Source organism: Tinamus guttatus, unplaced genomic scaffold (genome assembly GCF_059628265.1).
Source record: "Tinamus guttatus ecotype Peru unplaced genomic scaffold, ASM5962826v1 Tinamus_guttatus_pri_ptg000240l, whole genome shotgun sequence".
Classification (NCBI taxonomy): domain Eukaryota; kingdom Metazoa; phylum Chordata; class Aves; order Tinamiformes; family Tinamidae; genus Tinamus; species Tinamus guttatus.
In genome coordinates this window covers 9,749,900-9,773,408 of record NW_028288774.1, presented here as the reverse complement: position 1 = coordinate 9,773,408, position 23,509 = coordinate 9,749,900, and the positions used below count along the sequence as shown (strand labels likewise).

At 36.2% G+C, this 23,509-nt stretch overlaps 1 protein-coding gene across 1 annotated transcript in view; it reads right to left on the bottom strand.

Moving 5' to 3' along the window:
- Positions 1-22,585, bottom strand: part of LOC104581015 (uncharacterized) — a 39,902-nt gene extending 17,317 nt beyond the window's left edge. The window contains exons 1-29 of the mRNA XM_088525688.1: positions 22,427-22,585; positions 18,081-18,146; positions 17,419-17,680; positions 16,989-17,103; positions 16,074-16,164; positions 15,012-15,121; positions 14,616-14,832; positions 13,683-13,808; positions 13,084-13,201; positions 12,135-12,273; positions 11,297-11,407; positions 10,643-10,712; positions 9,766-9,903; positions 9,520-9,684; positions 8,917-9,011; positions 8,013-8,139; positions 7,021-7,276; positions 6,485-6,537; positions 6,002-6,102; positions 5,027-5,178; positions 4,502-4,640; positions 4,300-4,413; positions 3,907-4,086; positions 2,889-3,128; positions 2,036-2,192; positions 1,626-1,754; positions 1,359-1,479; positions 485-528; positions 204-404 (exon numbers count right to left, since the gene is read on the bottom strand). Of these exons, the coding sequence (XP_088381814.1) occupies positions 204-404; positions 485-528; positions 1,359-1,479; positions 1,626-1,754; positions 2,036-2,192; positions 2,889-3,128; positions 3,907-4,086; positions 4,300-4,413; positions 4,502-4,640; positions 5,027-5,178; positions 6,002-6,102; positions 6,485-6,537; positions 7,021-7,276; positions 8,013-8,139; positions 8,917-9,011; positions 9,520-9,684; positions 9,766-9,903; positions 10,643-10,712; positions 11,297-11,407; positions 12,135-12,273; positions 13,084-13,201; positions 13,683-13,808; positions 14,616-14,832; positions 15,012-15,121; positions 16,074-16,164; positions 16,989-17,103; positions 17,419-17,680; positions 18,081-18,146; positions 22,427-22,499 (3,910 nt within the window). The 5' untranslated portion in view covers positions 22,500-22,585. The remainder of the gene's footprint in view (positions 1-203; positions 405-484; positions 529-1,358; positions 1,480-1,625; positions 1,755-2,035; positions 2,193-2,888; positions 3,129-3,906; positions 4,087-4,299; positions 4,414-4,501; positions 4,641-5,026; positions 5,179-6,001; positions 6,103-6,484; positions 6,538-7,020; positions 7,277-8,012; positions 8,140-8,916; positions 9,012-9,519; positions 9,685-9,765; positions 9,904-10,642; positions 10,713-11,296; positions 11,408-12,134; positions 12,274-13,083; positions 13,202-13,682; positions 13,809-14,615; positions 14,833-15,011; positions 15,122-16,073; positions 16,165-16,988; positions 17,104-17,418; positions 17,681-18,080; positions 18,147-22,426) is intronic.
- Positions 22,586-23,509: the final 924 nt, after the last annotated feature.

The following is a 23,509-nucleotide window of genomic DNA, read 5'->3' as shown; positions in this document are numbered from 1 at the left end:
AGTTTGCCAAATATGCTGCATTCATTTCTATGTCCTTAATTGCAGTCTTAGCAATGAAAGCTGTCAGTTCAATTTGATTTCTTTAGTAGAAGTCAACAATTTCAAGTAAAATTACATGACATTAGCTGATGCCATCCCTTCTAGATATATTTCATTCCCTTCCACAGATTTTTTCAGGTATTTTGAAAAGTATCTGTGAGTACCTGCAGCAGTAGATGTGGGCTGACTTGCAGAAAATGTTAATGTAGTTGATGGAGTTGTTGAGATGCCGCATTTAAAGATGTTTCTATTTATTGTTCCATTGACATCACAAGTTGCACTAAAACACCATCCCGTTCCATCTGTGGTAGTGTAGATCAGCTCACCATATTTATAGTTCTTTCCTTCATAAATGCAGTGGCATGCTGTAATTCAGAAGAAGGTTACAGTCAGCCTGTGAAAATCATCTCCAGTATTTCGTTTTCTTAAATCTTATCTATGTTACCTGTTTCATCAAACTTGCACTGTATATCTTCTGATATGCATTCACTGAAATAAATAATAGAAAAAAACATGTATTTTATGATTATGAGCAATATAGTACTGATAATGGTATCTCATTTTCTGTGAGATACTATTATCATGAGGCAGGATGGGATAATTGTAAATGATAATTTGTCTTATTGAAATACTCAGATTCAGAAGAGCATCTGCAGTCCAGATAATTAATAATTCCTGATTCCAGATTAATTAGTAGAAGGCTATTTTTCTCTCTCCACAACTTTCAACACTTTTTCCCTCTCCATAGCTTGCATTGGCATCACTTTATTTGTGTTTATTCCTTGAATACCCAGTTCATGTTTGCTTCTTTTTTTTTTCTCCATTATTTCCCATTTTTTTCCTTTATGTTAAAATTGAATTTGTAAATAAGAATGAAGTTGAGATTAGAGGAAGCTACAGCTTTAGTTCTTAAAGAATGCTATATACTGCTTTGCTTATCCCTGTAATGTATTTGTCCCGAAGAAGGGGAAGAGTCTAAATACTGAAAGCAGTATGAGAATGTAATAAAATAATAGAAGTAGATCCCAGTTAGATCATATCTATACTCCCTTAACAGTATATATTTCCAGTTATAAAGTACTTACTGTTCCTGTTTCAGTATTATGCTGGGAGATTTACAGTATAATCAGGAATGAAATCACCAGAGCAGAAAATCACATAACAGAGCAACTTACAATAAGTGCAGTATGAAAACTGGTATTAAGCATTATTTGTACCTCATAAACTCATCCTGCAATGTAACAGGAATATGCAGTTCTTCACTACAACTTTGATCATATCTGCTTGCATGCACATATGCCAAATATGTAAAGCCTTACCATACATAACATTCATCCCGTCTATATATCTTCCAATCATCGTAACAATCACAGAGACTGACGCACTTCATTTGATCCTCATGAAAATATGGCTTGTCTGGTGGGCAGTTGGGGTAGCAGCCTGAAGCAAGGAAGAGCAGTAGAGAAGGCAGTAAAGAGGAGAACTAGATATAGCTAGCAAAAATGTATGTGTCCACTTAACAGTTCTTTCAGGTTTTTTTTTTTGTTTGTTTGTTTTTTTTGTTTTGTTTTGTTTTTTTTTTTTACCTTCTAAACCTGGCAAATTATGAAGGCATTTTCCGCTTGGATTCCTACATGTCTTCATACAGGAAGCTCCACAAGGCTTATAGTGCCATTCACATTCCCCTTGTTGATTGTAGTAATCGCAGAACAGTGCTAAGGAAATACAGAAATGTGAACATGTTCAGGAGGGGGAAAAAAGGCTTCTTCACTTGTTTCTGCCTGTTCATTTTATCACTGCCATACTGTTTGAACAGTCTTGGAAAGCACGACTGAATAGCTGAAACTGGGTGACCATCAAGACAGATAAGTCTGAAAATCTACAGTGACGTTATGGTGCACCCTGGAAAGTTACCTAGAGCATGTGCCCAAGGACATGAGCAAAGCATTGACATAAACTACACTCCCAAAAGAAGTGTTTCTGAGAGAAAACTCACGACAGAGTGATGGGGTTCTCCAGGCTATGCAGACACCAGCCTCACTGCAAGCTTGAGCATAGGCAGCTACTGCTGTACAGAAACAATCACAGTCTCCTCCAGTGTCACATGCACAAGCATCTGTCACACATGCTTGGTAATATTTTCCTGGTTCAACCTGTTGGAAAAAAAGGTTATATATCTTGCCTTCTCAGTTCTTTCCTAGCTTTGCTAGACCACTTTTCTTAAAACTGCAGTATGTCAGAAGAAAAGCTTAGATCAAGTACTCCTTTTTCTTATGTTTATACACACTCTGCAGTACCAGAGGTGATAACACATAGTAAATCTAAGTCATATATTCAGTATCTATTATTACCGTATTTTTAGTCAACTAGAGTCACATCTCAGTGAAGAATTAGAATTCATGTTCCCAAGTAGTCCCAGGCAACCACAATTGAAAATTAAGGTGTCTACCCATGGAAAGAGCTAAGGTTACTACCTTAGCATGGGTCTATCCCAGGTATTTGGTACGTATTAGCGCCAGTTGAAGGCTACGCTGAGGTTTTATCATTGTCATCCCATCCCAGAATGTTATGATTTTGTTGACCTTGTGTTCTGTACATGGCATATGAGAACCATTAGTTAAGTTACACTAAAAAGAAATCATAGTCATTCTGAAATTATTAATCTTACCCTATTAAGATAGTGTTATTTCCTATGAACTAAATGAGCTGTTATTTTCTATAGGTAGAGACTAGAAGTCTGCAGGTCAGGTATTTTCAGTGGAGTGTAGGTAAACATGATTCAGTCCTTTGGAAGCCTTACTAATACAGACACCTCATATTCACACAGTAAACTCCAGTCCTGGTGATACCTGAGAGTGACAGGCAGCAAAGACGTTGCTGTTGATGATGCTACACTGCTTCTCTGACCAGGACTTTCGATAAGGGTTGGTAGAACATGGGTCCTTTATGCAGTCAGCATCAGGACATCCAGAGGATACTTTCCAGCTGTTTGCAAATTCTAGGACATTCTCTACCACGGACTGGCTTCTTGTAGTAAAGTCGTTGATGCCATTGCCATCATAATTTCCACAGAGGCCACAGATATGGCCCTACAAAAGGAAGTAAATAAAGTAATGATAGATATGAGAAAAACTGAAGGAACATCTGATACTGAAAGAACACTTGTCATTCAACTGTTTGAATAGAGCATTTCCATTCTAACTTTCCCCAACATCTTTGAAAATATTTTACTTCTAGATATTTTGGAAAAGTATCCATTTGTTTCTTAAGCCACAGAACATGACCACTAGAAGGATTCTTTTAAATCTGAATATTAAAAACCATCTTAGTTGTTGTATCCAACTATATTTTTTTATCAAGAAAACAAGGACTCAGCTTTTAATTTATTCCTTGCTTTATACCATGGCTGCACATATATAAAATAGCTGTAAAACTACTAGTCAAGCCGTATAATGTACTCATTGAGTACCATTATGACTGCTAACAGGGATAAAGAGAAATGACATTTTCCTTGTACACCCCAAAGTATTTTTAAATTCCATGACTTATGGGTATATAAAACTGTGATAGGCTACAATAGATCAACATCTATTGTTGATCTAGTAACTTTAAAGTGAGTAAGTCAAATCAACAAAAAGCATTTTGCTCATTCAAGCTATGTCAGGCCAAATAGGTACTAAATGCTGCCTTCAGAGCTCAGAACAGCAGCAGAAGGTTGAAATGGTTTCCTGAGGTAACAGAGGAATGGAAAATAATATGGGATCTCCCGCAGGAAGGCTAAAGATATTTCATGTTTGGGATCTTGTCAAGGTCTGAGCAAAACGCACTTCCTGTCCAAGTCTGGACCATACATTGCTAGGAACGCACCTTATAATCAGGGCTGAGCTTGATGAAGATGCTGGTTTTCTTGTCCCACATGAGGATCAGTCCGCTGGTGGTCTCAATAACCAAATACATACCCATGTAGCGGACTGTGAATGGCACCTGGCCTTTTTGTCCTCTTTTTATCACACTGACATGCTCCTCACCAAGTATCAGTTCATAGCTCTGAAACAGGATAAAAATTAAAAGTGAATGTAACTGCTATTTTCTTGTTTTTTTTTTTCAATTTTTTGGTTTTGCTTTAAGCTTAATTTACAAGGCAATTTGTTTTTCAAACTATTTTCTGTAGCTTTCTTGCAATAACCAAGTTTATCTTGGTTTCTCCTAAGTCTTAAGCAGATATAGACCAAAACAATTTTGCATGCAAAGCCTATTTACCTCTAGGAAAACTTTGATAGATTTTGAGCAGGTTGTCCCAGTGTTGCCACAGGGAATATTTTCCGTGATAACCCTGAAGGTCCCATTCGCTGTACCATTCTTCCCACAGTGGTTCTGGATAGAGAATAACATTAATAAAATATATTATTGTCATAAACAAGATCAGGGTTATGTAACATTTACTACTGCTCATTATCAGTACCTGGACAAGTGTGTATTCACAGTTTCCATTGAAGCTGAATCTGTTGTCATCAAAAGTGATATAATGTCCATCTCCATAAACAGCACAAGTACCCAGGCATGGATTATTGGTGCATTCCCACATTCTATCCTTGCACACACTAGGAATGAGAAGAAAGCAGGCACATCCTAACACCTAAGCATTTTAGTCTCATCCATATTAAATATATACTGATTCTGGAGTTAATATAGTCTTTTACATTGTTGAAGAATTACAACCAAATTCTATTCAGTTAGCCTGAATTAATTAGCTGCAAAATAGGATAATATTTCAAGAATACTGCAGTCCCAAAGACTTCCTCTCATTCTTTGTTTTTGCCATGCTTTTGTCTACAAACACAAGAAAATCTGCTCATTCTAGTGACTCCAAAACAGAAAGATCCATCAGCTGATGAATACACAATCTGAATCTTTCCTGACTACTATGCTATTTAAGATTTTGGAAAGGCAAATGAACCAGGAATGATTCTTCCCAGGGAATACTTACCAGGTGTTACAGTCAACTTTGATCTTTTCTCCAGGCTGATACATGGCCTCATTGTGAATACATGGACATTCCTCTTCAGAAATACAGTCACCCTTCCCATCTAGCACAAGCCCAGCTGGGCACACACAGCCAGATGTGCATTGTGTGCTATACTGGAAAAGTCAAGAGGAAAATATAATTTCAGAGTGAACCCATCACAACAGAAAAGATTAAATTCTGATAAAGTATCTTTATATGGACCTTATTTCTGTCCAACTTAGGGAGGACTGTGAAGCCATAGGTCATAGAACAAAGAAGAAGAAGATATTGATTTTAATAGAATATCTGCCTGTCAAAGACAAATATTTCATATGCCAATTGTGATTGCAGTGCTGGAGTTTGTGGAATCTGAATTACATTGTATTACATTGTCTTGGCATATGTTAGCTGAAAAAAACTTGCACTTTGTAGTGAGTAATTTGTGATTGAATGAATGGAGATTTAAAAAGACAGTATTTTTGTGTATTTGTTTTAGCAGTTACACTGAAATATGACTTCTCCTGTATGATATTTATTCAGTAAGTGGCATGAGGTGCATGGTCATGCACCTAGATAAAGCAAAATAATTAGATATGCAAGATATTCATGTAGAAGATTTTGGTGTGGTATGAGGAAGAATTATAGCCAGTAATTTTCTCTACAGAAGTAGAATGTATGGCAAATCCCTAGTTTTTTTCACTAGTTACTAATTACTGTTATTTGCAGTAGCTGAAGAAAGTTTGACACTACCTGACAAATTAAATTGGATACCTCTTTATAATATTTTGATCTAAGGATCCCATTGTTCATATTTTATAACATAATTCTAGGCTTTTTTTATAAAAAGTATTGATGTTGTAGATTCAGAGTGGAATAAATGCATTATCAGTGAATGACGACTTCAAGACTTTGGAGAAAACCTGAAGGCACCACCTCGTTTAGTCCTGACATACTTACACACTGCATGTCCAAAGTATGGCAACTTTTTTGGCACTCTGCTCCAATGGTTCCTGCAGTGATATTTCTACAGTCAAAGTACACCATGGGATGTTCACAAACTAGAAGAAGAAAAGAAATGAGAACAGGCACAAGGTTTATCCTACAATTGTAACCATATGAAATACCTAGAAATTCTTTGGGAATGCACATTTCAATCTGTAAGGAGTGATGGGAATCTAATTGTTTAGCAACAGAGCACTGTGAATTTCCAGGAAAAAGAGTTTAAAAAAACCTTTTAGAAAATGAAATCTTACCATTAATCTATTACCTACTTCTGTGTTTATTTTTGCCCTTTATGGTATCTGCTGCATAACAACTAAATGAGAAATACTTCTATTATTTAAAATACAAATTAAGAAAGATAAGTTCTATCACCTCTGTCTACTTGAAACCTGGTATAGAAAAAAAGACAAGCCCAAGGTTGGTTGGTTTGTTTTTTACCTGGATTTGGATTTGGTGTTCCCATGCAATTCAGTCTACCCTGGAGGCAAGTGCTGTAAGAAAGGAAACAATTTTTTTCCTCTAAAACAAAGTGTTGAGAGGTACTTATTGTTTATCAAGTATCAGTATATTCCAAGGAATATATGGAATTTCAGAATGCTATCTTGGAATCTCAGAGAAGAAATTCCTCTCAGCACGCCTATTGGGGTGCTTTCATAACACAGCCATTATTGCTTAACAGGAAAATTCATAGTTTAAAAAGGAGTATGTCCCTCTTGTCATTTAATTCCTCGTAAGATCTCCTCTTGCTTGTGTAGTAGTGTATTTTATACAAGGAAAATCTCTGAATTATATAGAAAATGCATCTAAATAAAATTGCTTTATTAAGATGGAAATATGCATAATTTCTGAAAGCTGTCAAGACTGTGTTACAGTGCTGCATCAAAACTCACACAGCAGTTTAAATGCAGCATATTTTTCATGAGAAAATATACATACACAGTAGACCTTAAGTGTTTTGCAGAAGATCCACTTACCATTCAAGCCCGTTTTCATGGAAAACTTCCCCATGTGGTATGGGAGATCCCCTGTAGTAACAGGGGCATGCACTAGCAGGCACACATTTGCCACTATCATCCATGTACGTTCCATTTATGCACGTGCAACCATCAACTGGGACAAACTTGATGTTGCATGTGACATCAGGCTCACTCAGAGACCGGCAAGTAGGTTGACAGGAATGGATGGTATAGCTGTAATTTAGGGATTTTGGACACAAGCTTGTGTATTTTGCTTTAAAGAGGAAAACAGAAGAGAATTGTTAATTACAGATGGTAATCTCTTATAGCAAGAAAGAAACAGTAGGCAGTAGAAACTGCACATAAATATTTTTGTAGTTTCCTTTGCCTATGTTGCAATTGTCCTATAAACGTATTTCTGAATATCTTTGGAACTAGTCATGAAAAGCTACAGTACAAATTAACTCAAGAGATGGATGCGAACAAAAAACCTATTTTTTCAAATGAAATTTCAGAAAGAAACCTCCACTAGGCCTTTCCTTTCATCAGCAAGACTTCTAAACCATGTCTCTTGGAGTATCTCCCAGTATCCTGGAAATAGACCATTAGAATGAGTGGAACCCTAGCATGCAACTTCAGGCACCTTTCATTTACAAGTGTACTGGTTAGTATAACTGATACTGTTATTCTAATATGTCACATTTATCTCTATCATAACTTGTGATATGTAACGACACAGTTAATTCAAAGTTATGCAGAAAACGTAAAGGCACTTCTGTAACAGCTTTCTTTTTCCTAAGTTAGCTATATTTCTCCCATCTATTTGTATTCACTACTGCTAGTAATGGATTGATTCCAAGGGAACAGTAGAAAATTATTGCTAGGAGTGCACTTATCAAAATCTCTTCCCCAACACTTACTCTTTGCCTAGAAATCAATATAAAATAATCTTTAATGGACATGTTTTATTGACGGGCTTTCTTAGAATAGAGAATGATTACAGTACTTACAGCAGACATCAGTTCTCCATCCGCTCAGCTGGATTCCTTTTGCAGCACATGCTCTCACATACGAAGACAGAGCTGCACATAGGCAGTCCTCACTCTTTTTACAGTTACATGTGTCAAACATGCAGTTCTAGGAATGTAAGGAAAGATAAAGTCTTAGCACTTGTCTAACTATCAAGCCAAGGAAAATAGATGCTAAGTTTATGATCTCATGAATTATACATCCTTCTTCGGCTACACTCACAGAAAACATGGCTTTCTTACTTTCCATCCTTTCTCTCAAGTTTCCCGGTAGAGGAGAATGAAGGTAATAAAAATTCAATTGGTGTCTGCAGTTGTTATTGAGAAACAGTGGGCTTAAGAGCTTCATGTTTACCTGAACCTGTATTTACAAATATGCTGGACAATAGCATAGTCTATTCACAGTACAGAGGCTAACTCTATCTTCTCACCAACATCCATATCTAGATGATTCATAGCAAGAAGAAAGATGGGCAGGATACAGACAGCAGAATGATGCCACTTAGTTAGACACTGGAATTTCTCTGCTAAATAGTTACTAATGAGATAAAAAGCTGAGGAGACAACAATTTAAGATTCAAACAAGCAGTTGAGAATCTGTTACATAAACTTCCTGTTATATGTTTATATCCATTCAGGAGTAAGCAGCAGCCTTTGCATTTGCAAGCAGGTCAGGATGACAGTGCCAAGAGTATTAATTGAAATAAGGTAAGGGTACAGCACAAACAGAATTACATGTTGAGAGAAAGAAGTGCTGCAATACAGAAATTAAAATAGAGGCATTGCATAATACAAGAAACATGCCAGGTATAGCCCTTTACTGACTGATTAGTAGCATTCTACTATTTCTGATGTTTCTAAAGGGTATAAAAGTATAACAAAGTACCGTGTGGTAAATTGAGGGATTCACTGCATAATGGCAATCAGCAAACGGTCCCTTGCTTTTGGTTAGGAGTCCGCACCAATGCTGAGCATACTTTTCTGTGAATAGAATAGATTACACCAATTCACATTAACTCTTATATCTTATTAGTCACAAAAACCCATCGAATTGGTCTGTGAAGCCAGTTCTGAAATTATATCAAATCTCTTCTTTCTTTTTGCACTCAACTTGTGAGCGAGGGTTTGGTTAGGACCTAAGAGCCATTGGAAACAGACTTGCTGAAGGAACTGAATGCAGATTTACCAAAAATACTCCTGTAATCCACTCTGCTTGATGCCAAGTTGTAACCTTAGACACTCAATCCTATTTCAGTGATCATATAGTTTTCTTTACTTATGCTTCCTTGATTCCTCTTTTACTTTGTTAGGTATCTCTAGTGCTTTCATTGTTAATAATGTGTTTCTGATTTCAAATGTGTGTCTTTTATTACCATTTACTCACCAGGCAAGAGTCTTTTTATTCCCTTATTTTTTTTCTTTTGCCAATAGAAGTCTTTTGCTATGAGGAGAAAAAAAAATCTAAGTAAAAATTCTAAGAAGCACTTACCATTTTCAATGCTGAGTGCACACGGATTCTCAAAACTGTTTTGGATATTAGGGCATGAAGCCTCTGTTTTCCATGTATTAGCAAATGCTGCTGCTGTTCCTTCAACTACTCCACTTATGGCCTTAAAGTCATCAGCTTGGACATCATTGAAATTTCCACAGAGACCTGTTGAAAGGCATTGAAAAGTTTATACTACTCACAATAGACAAAACACAGTAAGCAACAGGTTATATTTCATTCACCTACCACAGGTCTGGTCTTTGAAAACAGGATCAAGCCGCACAAATAGTTGCATGATGGGTATGATTTGGATTTCAAGCTGAAGGCCAAAACTTGTCGATAGGATGATGAAGAATGATGAAGGGCTGAAGATAGTGACATTAGCTATGGACATAAAACAGAATGATCAGTTTCTGGATGAGGTCAAATGCTTGAAACAATACATCACTGAACTATTCTTGAATTTCTCATGCAATCATTGCAAATGCTGATGTGAAATAAAGCCAATATTTTAAAAAGTGAATCAGAAATATAAATCAAAATTTACAATTCAAAATTTGCTTGCAGCTACTGAATTGCCAACTTGATTTTCAATCTCAGCATTAAATAGTTGGAGATAACTCCTTGTGAGAAAAGAAGGAAAAATGGATGGCATTAACAAAAAAAAATTATTGTTTCTAAACTTGTATAGCATATATTGGAGCCCTCACTTCACTGGAGAGGGAAAATAAGCAACATGCAGATGTTACAGGTAACACAGACTTATTAGTTACTGAGGTAGAGAGCAAAAATCAAACTTCTCTCTGAACAAGCAGGAGATAAAGTATTCCTTCAGAAGTGAGATGGAAGAAATCTTTGCAATAACTAAATCTAAAAACTGTAAATACGGTTTGCTTCTGTTTGAACTCTTGACTATGTCTCTATGGTCTCATGTTCCCTTTTGACACTAAACTTCACACTTTAGGTTCAAAAGCACTTGAGTGATTCTGGCAATATCCCAGGGAAAACCAAGGTGTGAACATTCTGGATACTCAGTACTCCGCTCTACTGTGGTGTAAAATAGCAAGCAGGTGTGGAGGGAAGTTCTGAGGTTATCACTTGCACACTGTTAGAGGAAACATACCTGCTGAGAAGGGCAGCTGAGTGTTAATTGAGTTCACAAGCACACTACCATCAGGTTTGGCCATGATGAGCTGGCGAAGAAGAGAAATAACGGGCATCAGTGTAAAGATTTACTTTGACTCAAGGGGTAGTAATGGTTATGACTCAGGCGCACTCTGAGGTATTTGTTAAAGGGTGATGTTTTTCTGATTTCACCTCCTCTTCTCTCTGTTCACTTATAATCCTTTCATTTTATAATTATTAATCCTACTTGCTATAGAAGAGCTGTTTTTAAAAGGTCTTCTTACTTTCTTACTGAACTACATCATCTTGGTTTCTGGAAATGCAGGGCCCTACATTTTTGTGATGAATTACATCCCTTGCTGTTGTATTTGTAGCCTCTACACAAAAGCTTATGATTTCTTCATGTAACTGACAGAAAAAAAATAGGTTTTTTTCTGCTTTATGATTACAATGTTTTTCTCAATGAACCTGCACAAAGCCAAAATTCCTACTTATTTTCATAATAAAATGTATTTATTGATTAAAATATAACATGCACTTATTGTGTACTGACTCTTCACGGGAGAAATGTTAAGACTGAAAAATTAAGGCCTAGCTTCTTTGCTCTCCATTTTTTTTATACTTGTTCTACACAGTTATTTTGCATTCTTACAGTTTGTCCTTTATTTATGCTGAGGGTCACTGTCTTCAAGCACGTCTCAGTGGCAGTTGGGCCACACTGACGTAGTTCTCCAAGGATAGTGAATATGTCATCTTCACAGTGCTGAGAAAAAAAAATGCCAACAGTTATTTCATGAAAGGCTAATTACAGAAGCTTTTCCTGTCAAATTCCCTTTCAGCTCTGAAAAAGTATTTCTGTTTCTGCAGAAGATCTAGATTCTCCCACATCCTGGGCTGCCTTTGATCTAAAATTCAGTTTTGCCTTTTTCACTGAATAGGAACAATAAGACAATTGGAACCAAGTTCTGTGATTTCTTTCAAGACATCCAGATTCAGAGTTTCTATTCATTCCTTCCTACAAACAAGGAATGAGCAGAAAAAGCACTCAAAATACCAAGGTATTATATTTGCACATTAGCATAATGAAATGTTTTGATAAAAAATACCTTTCAATTTCTTTATTTCCTCTGGTTTATTTTTAAATGCTTTATAAGTGTTTTAAAATGTTCAGAATCTAAATGAAGTGTAGCTTTTGACTTCAACTGATTTGTCTATATTTGAAAATCCCAGCGACGAAAGAAAAAATATTTGTTGTATTAATTTGAAATAATTTTCCTCTTATTTTTCAGAACTGTAATTTTTCAGAATTTGCTGAACCATAGATAATTATTTGAATGGCAGCACGTACCTAGCACTTACCTGGTAACCTAGGTAAGTGAGAAACCATTCAATGTCCTTTTGTAAAAGTTTCATGAGTAATGATTGATATCACCCTTTCTTTCTATAAATACTTAAAGTTTTATACCCTCATAATATCTGCCAGTGCCCACCTTAGAGAGGACATAAGTACAGTCTCCGTGGACACTGAAGTGCTTTTTATCATATGAGGAAATGTGTGATCCTCCCTCTACTGAACATATTCCAGGGCATGGCAGGTCTTGGCAACTCCATTGACCTCCATTACAGTTACTGGAAGAAAGAGGATGAAATTAGCTTAAATCAGTGGCAGTAATCCAGAGTAAAAGGATTTACAATGTTAGGCTCAGCTACTTTGCTACTGGTTTTGCCTTCAGGTTGTAGTCTGAACGCAAAGAAAACCTAGGTTTCAGTCTTCCCTGAATACTGTGACCATGTCAGGTTTAAAAGGAATGAATGATTCTGGTACATAGTTAACACTGCTCATTCAATTTTTCTCTTCTTTTGGACTCTGACATAAGAAGTACTAGATGAGCAATTGCTTGTCCTTTGCAGGTAACATGAAAGCACAGTGCCAAATTGGAAATATATCTTCTGTTTTGTTATCCATATGGGTTAGAAACTGACAGAAGTGTAACCCCATGTCTGCTTCTGAGATATATCAAATCTGTTTTCTGAAGTGATACGGTAAAACAGGTAGAGGAACAATTAGTAGGAAACAAAGTGCATTATGTCATCCCTTGCTTTCTCCAGAGAAAATAAATATTTGCAGATACATAAATGACTGCTACTTCATTCACCTTGGAGAAGTCCAAATGCTTGAACAAAATAAACAAAGAGGAAGCTTTTCAAGTTACTGGTGAGAAATCTAAACATTGTAAATCCTTACTTTGATCAACTTCAGTTAGAATGCAAACCTGGTTAAGACTATTGCTAAATAAAACAAACTATGTTCTTCAAAGTTATTTTGAAACTGTAGTGGTCAGTAAAATAAACAGATTATTGATGATGCAATTGCATATCGTAAACCATTAAACTCATTAAATAAATGAAATAGCAAGTTAGAGTAGTAAGAGAGGTTACCAGGAATGGCATTGCGCTGAAAAAGAAGTTCCTGGAGTGTAGGTGTTGCCATTATAAACACAGGGGCACTGCTGAATGGAGATGCAGCCAGAGTTGTTGATGTCATCAAACACAGTTCCTAAACAGAAAAACATGTTGGTCAATTAAAGAGGTGTTTCACATATATTGGAAATAAATCTGTTTGTTTGTTTGTTTGATTCACATAGCCTATTACAAACCCTAAATATAGTCTTGGAGACAGATCTAGAGCTCTCATGACAGAGCATGCTGCTGAGGACAGTATGACTATGATAGCTTGCACAGTGTTCAACTTTTGTATTCTTAAATTCGACTTGGTTTGGAAGAGGGACTTATTGTAGTATAGATAGCTTGTTGAGAGCGGCCTTCATTGTATGTCTGGTTCTATCTTTCCTGTTCTCTGAATGTTGCACATACACTATCAAGTAATTTTTCAGTTGAAAATGATAAATGAACTTATCACATGCAGTTGTGAAAAAATGCAGTTATAGGAGCCTTCAGCCCCATGGAACCTGTCTGAATCCAACAGCTAGGCTCTTGCTCTTCATTGAGATCAGAGATGTGAGGACATAAGGACTTGCCTGTTGGGCAGAAACAACCATCCATGCAGTGCTCTTCACAAAACTGAGATCGTTCAAGATTGGTGCATGTGTCAGTGCAGGGGGAGCCACACTCCTGGTACTGCATGTTGTGAGGACATGTCTTAGCTAAAATTTCAAAGGAGATTTTTTTTTTTAAGTCAAAAGTATTTTTAGTTCACTATGTCTAGAAATAAACATTAATTTAAGTTTGACACCTAGAGATAAAGTCACAGCTAGAGATAACACCAAACTGCAGATCCACCCTCAAGCTTCCTTGAAATTTGTACTCAAATCCATATTTCATAGTTCAGATTTGCTTTCCATGACAGTGCCTAAAAAGAACTGTCTGGTCCTGAACTGGTGGCTCTCTGACTGGGCTATCAGGATAATGGCCCCATAAGCCAGCAAGGCCTGTGTTTCTACTGGAGTCACCACTCTTGCGAACACCTGTATTTCTAGTGAAATGTAGCAGTTAGATTCTTGAAGTTTTAATATATTTGCATTTATCAGATAGGCAGACAGTACAACAGAGAATTTTCATTTTAGAAGAAATGTGAGGGACTTCAGTTTTAGCAGCTACACCCAGCTACTACATAACCTACTAGGTATTTAATTCGATGTAAATTTCTGTGAAGATTACCATGGGGCAAACTCTCCACTACCAAGCAGGAGGCGGTAAACAAGTGCCTAGCCAGCCAAACACCTGTGAAGACCCAATCAGTTCTCACTGGAGATAAAAAATACAGTAGCCACCATGAGAGAAGAAAGGGAACAAAGATACAAGTCAGCATGTACTCCTCATTTTTTTCTCTCTTCTATATTTCTTCGTCTTTACCAATTAATTATATTATATAATGTCCCCTTGCATAATATGGGACCTTGTTGCTTGTTAGCCACTGAGCATAAAGTAAGGCTATCTCCAGTGGTACTTACGGCATAGTTTTGATGTTCTCCAGTTCAAAGGCTGCCCACCAGCATGAGCACACTGCCGAGAGTATTCAGCAAAGGTATCACAGATGCACGAGGCATTCTTAGACTTCTCAGAGCGACACAAGTCTTCTTGGCAAACCATAATGTACTTGCTAACATCAACTACATCATTACATTCTGCAAATGCAGAGCTGGTCAATGTTTTCTGGCATATGTTTTCCTTGGGAGGGAAAAAAAAATTACAGCTTCCACAAAATACAGAGGAGCAATTGTTATTCTGTTAAATTATTTCTTAATAGAATCCTACCTTTCAATTTACTATCACCCTAGTTTTTTTCCTATCAAAGCAATACAAAGAAACAGATATATTTGAAAGAAAAGCAAAGGAACAGTCCTTACAAAATTATCAGTGCAATTATCTGGGAGGGAAGAAGTAGGGTCTTCGCAGTCTTCTGTTGGCCCATCCATTTTCTGCATATTCCCAAATTGTAAGGCTGTCATCTTAATATCTGTACAAAAGAAGTTTAAGAATGAGGGTCTTTTTGTTGTGTGTTTTTTTTTTTTTATGCAACTGACTTTTATCTTTTTCTCCTCTCAACAAGTCTGTTGAAGACTGGCCAAGGCAGTTAGCTCCCTTAAACCTCTTCACTTAATCACCACTCCTTCCAAAATAAACACCGACATTGCAGTCTCATTAAGCTTGCATATCTTCCTTGAAAAAGTATACTGGAAAATAGTCCATTGGAGAACAATTCTGTTTATTACACCTAGATACAAAATAAGACTTTCACTGGAAAACCTGTTTTCAGATGATACTGAGCTGATACAGGTAAGAGAGAAAATTATTTAAATGAATATGGACAATAGAGACAGTTCTGAGACAAGGCTTAGGGAAAGCATCAAGCTGAGAATGGAGAGACAGATGAAGATAAGATTTTATGCAAATCAGCAGACAAATAAGGATTTAATTTGTGGAATGTGATTACATCTTCAAGATTGTGGCTCTGTGCTTAATGGCTCATTAGTTCTAGAACAAAGAACTTTTTGCTATGCCCCACAAATTCGAATAAATACATTATTAGAAGCATTTCTAATTTTAAAAAAGAACTGAAACAATAAATGTAGCAACTAGATATTACAATTACCTTTTGTTTCATTGGATATGTTGCTATATTTATATTAGCAAGTGTGAATCTGGCTTGTCTCTATGGGGTTAGCTGAACAGGTAAATAAATCAATAGCACACAAGAAACATGCAATCATTTGCCAGCACCAGTAATATACTTAAAACGCTAAATTAGTTATCTGATCTGTGTGATTTTTCTACAGAGATTGAATCATACTTCCGAGCAAATCCTTCAGTAGGATAGGAAAGATGAATGCTGACGATGATAGTGCTAAAATAATACCAAAAAAATATTGAAGACACAAGAAACTTTTTTTTTAATTTAAAAAACTCACTGTTTGAGTAGAACTCATTGTAAACTGGAATGCCATTGAAGTCTCCACAAAGCCCACAGGTCTGATTGGCATATTTGTCATTCAATTCCAGCTATAATGGTGGAGATAAAGTTGACAGTAGTTAGTATATACATTCTACATGTTCAAGGTTAGTGAAGGTACTTGCATGTGCTGCGACATACATATCATATAATTTAATCTACAGTCTCTGATGGTATAATCTACTTCAAACTTGGGTGATAGAATGAAGAGTTAGCTTGGATTTGATTAAAATCCAAGAGCTCAAGCTAATAATGCAGACACTGTTTTCATTGTAATATCTATATTACTGTCGGCTTTCTTTTTGCACTACATTTTCAGTAAGAAAAATACATAACAAAAATGAAGTCCTAAGAAAGTGGAATTCTACTAAAAAACTACATTTGAGGAGGTTAAGTGTGTCCCTCTATAACACTTCTAGTATGTTAGTGGTATAATGAAAGTGATTTTTCACCCCTCTTTTAAGCGGAATTCTGCTACCCATTAGAAGCAAATCCATGCAGTCTTCTTCAAGACAGCCTGGATAAAACCTATCTTAAGGAAGAGTTATTTGATAGTAAGAGATGGGAATACAACAGTAAACCTCGGACAGCTGGGGTCTGCTCTAACCGAAGAGTAGCTCTATCATCTCTGAACGCGTAGACATTAGATCTATAAAACTAGACATATATCAAGACATTAGGCCTATATACCTTGTTTTCCTTTCATACACAATCTTTGTTTCTTTTAATTTTAGCAACTTGATGTACACATGCACAAGCTCTGAGTGTACACAATTACAGAAGTAATATCTATGAATGGGCCCATGGACAATTTAACACCACATGCTTCTAAATAACTGGTCCCAAATCCTCTGTTTTTAGGAGCTGTTCTTACCAGGATACTGTCATCCTCATTCCACATCAACATAACGCCTATTTTGCTAGTTATTTTCATGTAAATGTTGCTTCTCTCTATCATAATTCCAGATTGGGTGTATGGCAGTTGTACCCTGAGAAAAGGTAGAAGGAATGTTAAGTATTTGCTGACTCAGGTGTTTTACAAAAAGAAAAAAATGGTTTGTGTGATCCGGCATTTATAGGGATTCTTCAGCAAGGCAGCTGTGTGAAAAGACAGGCATTTGATGTAGTCTTTAAGGGAAGGACTGATTTACTGTGGAATGGTTTTATATTTCATTATTTACATCAGTAAAGTTGTCAGATTTGTTGAAGTACACATAATTTCCATCCCCCAAAGTGCACAGAAATATATGGCCAGTTTAAGAAAACCATCTGTGTTAGCGTATGAGTGTTGTGAATAAACTTACCTGTTGCTGTTGATTGTAACTGCCTCTTTTGTTAGTTCAGCAGCAACACCTTCAAGTTTCATGGTAATATGACTAATCATTGGAGTATTTCCCACCATTGTGCGCCTAATCTGGATGTTGAAGTCCTCATAGGCAGCATTGCAATGGGATGCAAAAACATAATTACAGAGCCCAGGGAAGTTGAAGATGTCTCCATCAAAGGTCTTGAAGTGGAAGTTGCCCCATGTACTGCACACACGGCCATTGTGAGCAGGGTTAGAAGCTGTGAATTTAAAAATAGCTGTAAAAAATTACTAAGAATTCCCAGGCTTAACATGATATATCAGTTTATCCAAGCTTAACTTTGTCAGTGAATATTTTTCCCCTGCCTACCTTAATTTTTTTTATTTTCTGTCCACCTATCTATTATAAAATTAGTAACACCAATTATAAAACTAGTAATAGGATATTCATTCTTCACTCATCATCTATTATCTGCCCTATATAAACCTATAAATGGCTTCAGTTATATTTATCTATAGCTTTTTATAGCTTTTTATCTGTAGTTTTATTTAACTATTCACATTACAGCTAGCAGTTCAATATTATCTCATGTTTGATGGCCTGCCTCTCTCTTTCCTCTTATTTCCTGTTTGAAAATACATTTCATTTTCTTTACTTACGTGTTATGATTGGATTTGTCAGCATTGGTGGGATGACATTCACCTTAGATGAATTATTAGTAGTAGCTAGAAAAAAAGAAAATTAAAACTAAGATGATAATTCTAAAACTTCCACCTAAAATTGAGCTAGAAAAGACCAAAAAATTAATAGGCTTGAGTAAAATATCCTGCACTTATATTCCACTTTGATTTTATACATATTCATACTCATGTGCATACATCTCCCATGACCATACCTTTCTTTCCTTAGTTGCCTATTATTATACAAATCTAACCATATACCAGCAATTTGTATATATGCACATTGTTAATAGGTATGCAATGTAAGTGTTACTATTCTTTTATATATAGTTGCTTACGAATATATTTATCTACTTTACATTACCATAAACATCCAAAAGTGTTTTTTTTGTGTATGTGTGTATTTATTATTTATTTGAGATGCAGGATATAAATCCACATGCACACAGTATAAACCAACTTACTGGTTTGTTCCTGTTGAACAAGTTTAGGGTAGTTGTTTCCTGTTTCCTGTTGGCTGTTACTCTGGGCTCCTGTGGAAAATAAAAATCAGAAATATATTAAGTAAAATGTCCTATATCTGAAATCTTCATGGGAAGCATTCAGATAGGATCAAAGGACCCAGATATAATAGATCTGTAAGACAAAGGGAAGACACTTATGTCACATCAGAGAAAATGAAACAGTTCCAAATAGAAAAGTAAAATGTAATTGCAGAAATAAAATTTTCTATTACAAAGAGATAGAGTTTGAAGTACAGATCAACCTTTCATATATATGTTTTCTTTATATCCCTTAAAAATTGCACTATTTTCAACATTGCACTAAATATCACTAATATGGGAAAATTACAGCAAGAATTACAGCAAGTAATAATAAGAAAAAACACGGACAAAGTTAAAAGAAACAAGGAGCTTAGGGCTAAATCCAATAATGGGCACAGAAATTTATACAGAAGTTTCTCTAGGGTTTAAGGCCTTTACCTTTCAGGCCAATCCAGACCCCTCAAATAGAGATCTTGACTTGCTTGACAAAGAGACACCTCAGAGTGCTAATCAAAGGGTCCATACACAGAGCAGTATGCCAGAAGAAGTAATCACAAGAAGCACTCTGCACATTACTACAGCCCCACACATTTGGGGCTTCATTGCCTAACTAAAGACTGAAGGAAGCTTGTGCATCCATTCAGGAGCCTGCAGGTTCCTGTAGTAAGGGTATGCAAAAATGAGACACTTCCATACTTTTGATTTAAAACCCAATTGTTAGAAGAGATGATATTTTCTGCACTGCTTTACAAAACAACCTACCAGGTAGTGCAGAAAAACAAAACAAAACAACCCCCTGAGAAAAAGCAGAAAAGTCTGGTCTTTGCCCTCTTCTCAGTCTGTGACATTTCAAACTCATGTCTTTGATGAAGAAAAATCTCTAGCATCAGGCTGTTAGTCTATTTAACCATGGATGCTTGCTACTCCACCTGAAGCTAAGACATGGTGCAGAAAATAATGGGACAGTCACAAAGGAGAAAAAAAAAAAAAGAAAAGAAAAACAGGCCATGATGGCCAAATGATTAGGCCTCTCAGCTACATGAGAAAACTACTGTTCTTGTGCCCCATTTTAAGGGTTATTTCTGAATCTCCAGTTAAATGGTTACTGAATCAGCTGCCTTCCAGGCAGATTTGCTCACTCCTACAGTGCTTCTCTCCTTCTGGCTATTCCGTTTCTAACCCCATGAACTTTAAGCTTTTCTCTGTGCATGGCTTTTCTCGGAGTTGCAAGAACAATTAGTAGGAAGGACTTTTGAGAGGTGAGAAATATTAACCTGAAGAAAATCATTTCTGAGCTCTGGGCTTTGTGCTCTAAGTTCTTGTCTTCTATAAGTGAAAAAGGTGATCCTTTCTTGTTAAAGTAAAATGGTTACAACTGTATTTTGTGAGACACTGGATTCTGCCACCATATGATAGCCATGTCTACTGATGTGTGCTTGCACCTTGCCAAGTCTAAATCCTCAGGATATTTAGGCAGTGAAATGAGTAATACCTGTATCCTGGTCAGGATTATCTACCTGAGTGCTCTAGGTATCTGGGCACTTTCACAGTCAAAAAGGAGTTATCTATGTAATTTAGCTCAAATTTAAGTCCCTTCTTTCCTTACACTATAGATGGGGAGAGGTCACAGATTCAAATCGGATTCCAAAATGCTGGCTCTTTGAATAGGCCACATAGATAGAGGGAGATAAATGCTGAAGTCAGGGCTGTGTTGCAAACGCTGGTCGTGTTTGCTCATCCTTTGCTGAGTCCTTACTGATCTCTACCCTCATGTATCCTCCACTGACAAAATCTCAGCCCAAATAGAGGCCGCCCATCTGCATAGAAGTTTGGCACCTATCTTTTTCAAAAAGATAACTAGAGCAAGGGATTACTAGATTTTTTTTTCTCCAACATAAATGCTATAATGCCAGCAGTTTGGCTAATCCATCCAGAGGTGGAAGACACCTGTCTGAAGGGTGACTACTCAATGAGAAGACCCCAGAAGATGGCTAGCTTTGAAGGAGAGAGCTCTTAGCAGTCTCACTATCCCCTCTAGAAGTCCTTGCAGTTTCTGCTCAATTTTATTTTTGGACCTGAGCTTTCCCTCCTTTCCCATTTACCTTTATGTGTGGCCATGGATAATATATAAAGAAGTAACTTATGGCAGAACTTAGGCATTTCAATTTCCTGTTGGTCTCTCAATACCACAGACAAATATATTCATATGATTACTTAAATAAATTCATATTATTACAATATATAACTGATCAGGTGAAAAAAAATCCAACAAATGCCTCTGCAAATAATAGGCCAGATTTGGCTCTCACCTACTGTATTTATAGCAATCTCAGCAGATATAAATCCAGTTTGGATTCATATAAAAAGAAACAACACTTTGAATATTTGTTTATTCTAGCACAAGAACTTTTGTAACAGAGCAAAAGAGTGTATACATGTATTTTGGTCTGTTAATTTTTCTCAAGGAAATAGCAGAGGATTTTGTTCATCTAGCAAATATATCATTCCGAGGAAATTCTATCTGTATTGGTTTATTTAGTGATTGCACAATGCACATTGTTGACCATTATGAAAATAAGAGCCTCTCAGTATCACAGTCTTACTGGCACAATTGTCTAAGGAAATTTACTATTTGAGTATTTCGGAACTGAACTATTACTTAAGAATATATCTAAATGCACCTTGCTAGATCTATATCCTGTTGTCAGTCCATAATTCTCAATAAAATCAACTTATGTAAATCAGATTTTGGCTCAAGATAGAGAGTCAGGCACAGAATGTTTGTGGAAATAGCATGGGATTAGGCCAATATCTTGTGTGTATCTTGATTACCCAGGGTATATGAAATAGAGTGTGATTCAAGCAAAGAATTGCCTTGGTGGACTTGGACTTGGCGGACTTGGTCTGACCTCTATTCATTTTTCAAAACAATTTATCAGTTTAGCATTCCACAGTACAATAAGCTTTCTTATTCAAGGATGCTGTTGATTGACATCACATAACTCTAAATGTAAGCTTATATTCTGACTGTTGTATTTTGTGCCTATTTTATGAAATATAAAGTAACTGAAATTTATATTTGCACTTGTCAGTGTTTTGAAAATGAAACACCAATAAACTTATATAGATAAAGTAATTACTGTACACGAATGAGACTGAGTTAGCAAGTTTGTATTCATACAAGTAATCTCTATGTGAATGGTCCCATTGGCTTAATGGGACTACTCATATTAACAGAAACTGTCAGGAGAAAAAAAAACATAGAAAACAATGGACAGCACACATCAGGTAATTTGCTAGTTCCTTTTCATATTCAAAAACAGAAACTGACATAAATACAATATATAATGTATTAACTGTCTACAATTAGTTTCTGTAAATCATTGTCAAAGAATATCACAGAATTTCCTTTTATTCTAATTTTGAAAGGTATAAGCAATATTGAAAAAGCAACATTTAAAGAGAAGAATAAAGGTTCTTTCTTATTTGATCCTGAAGGTTACCTTCCAAATGTAGTTATATACAGTGGCTTGAGGCAATATTAAATCAAATTTGTCTAGTTGATAAAGACACATTAAATATTTATTGAAATAAATGAAATATTTAATAAGTATAAAGTAATCTCTGTTAAAAGTACATAGAAATTTCATCTAAGTGCAAAATATTTTTTGCATTGGCAATGCAAAGCAATGAGTCAAAATTTTAAAATAAATTAATAGATCTAAATAGACTATTTTTTATTTTCCCCATAAAAATAAAGAGAAATGAATGAGTCCTTACTTATCTGATGGATACAGAAAACAGCTAACAGGAAAGTCCATTCTGGTACCCGTATCCCCCTGCCAAACCCCATTTTGAACGGAGTCTGGCAAAAGGACACCGGGTCCAAGGCTGGCGGGGAGGTGTAGTTCACCTGTGCTCTCTCAGTCTTATATAGTAGGTGACTTTGGCGTCACTCCCAGATTGATTCAGAGAGTCTAGAAAGGTGGGGTTTGGGGGATTTTAGTGGATGAATAGGTAAACAGAGGATGCTTTTCCTTCCTCAGCAACTGGCCAATGGTATTTGCATTTTGGGAGGAGTAAATACATGTATGTATGTATATTTTTTTAAAGATTCAGTCCTATCACAAAGCATAATTTGATTGGAAATAAAACACTGCTCCTTCTCTACTGACAAGAGGACTAACAACAGGTCTTGGAACAAATTGAATTTGGTGTTGCTTTGGAGTTACGCAGGTAGCATTCAAGTAATCATTCCAAGCTTTTCAGTATTGGAAATGATGCCAGGTACTTCCTTGGCAACCCTCCTCCTCCATCCCAGATTTCTTAAAACTGATGAGTGGTGGAGTACTTCATGACATGTGGGGACACAGCAATAGGAAGTCATTCTTTGCCTCTTGGTGCAGCTAATCTCTTTATAAGAAGAGCAGATTAATACCCTTGAAAGGTCCTGCACTATCATTTAATCACACTGAGTGCATGCTGTGAAAACATGCAACAACTGCATGGGACACTAGCAAGCAGTGGGTACTGTTCTGACGAACATTAATCCAGCTTTATCCAGATTGTATCCTACATTTATTAGATAGGGGCTCAAACCTTGATTTCTCAAAAATCAGATTTTGCCTTCTGACAGAAAATATCAGGAGTAATTTCTGACAAGTCAACTAGCCTTACATCAACCAGCTTTGTGGGAGAGAAAAGTTAGACTGCTAATGACCTCCAACCATGATCATATTATTTGAGCATCATCCCTAGTAACTCTACTCATATCCGTTGAGCCATAAGGACTACAAATTGGAGAAACATGGAATGAATTAGGTATATAAGTCTTGCCAGTAAATGTGTTTAATATATTCTTTT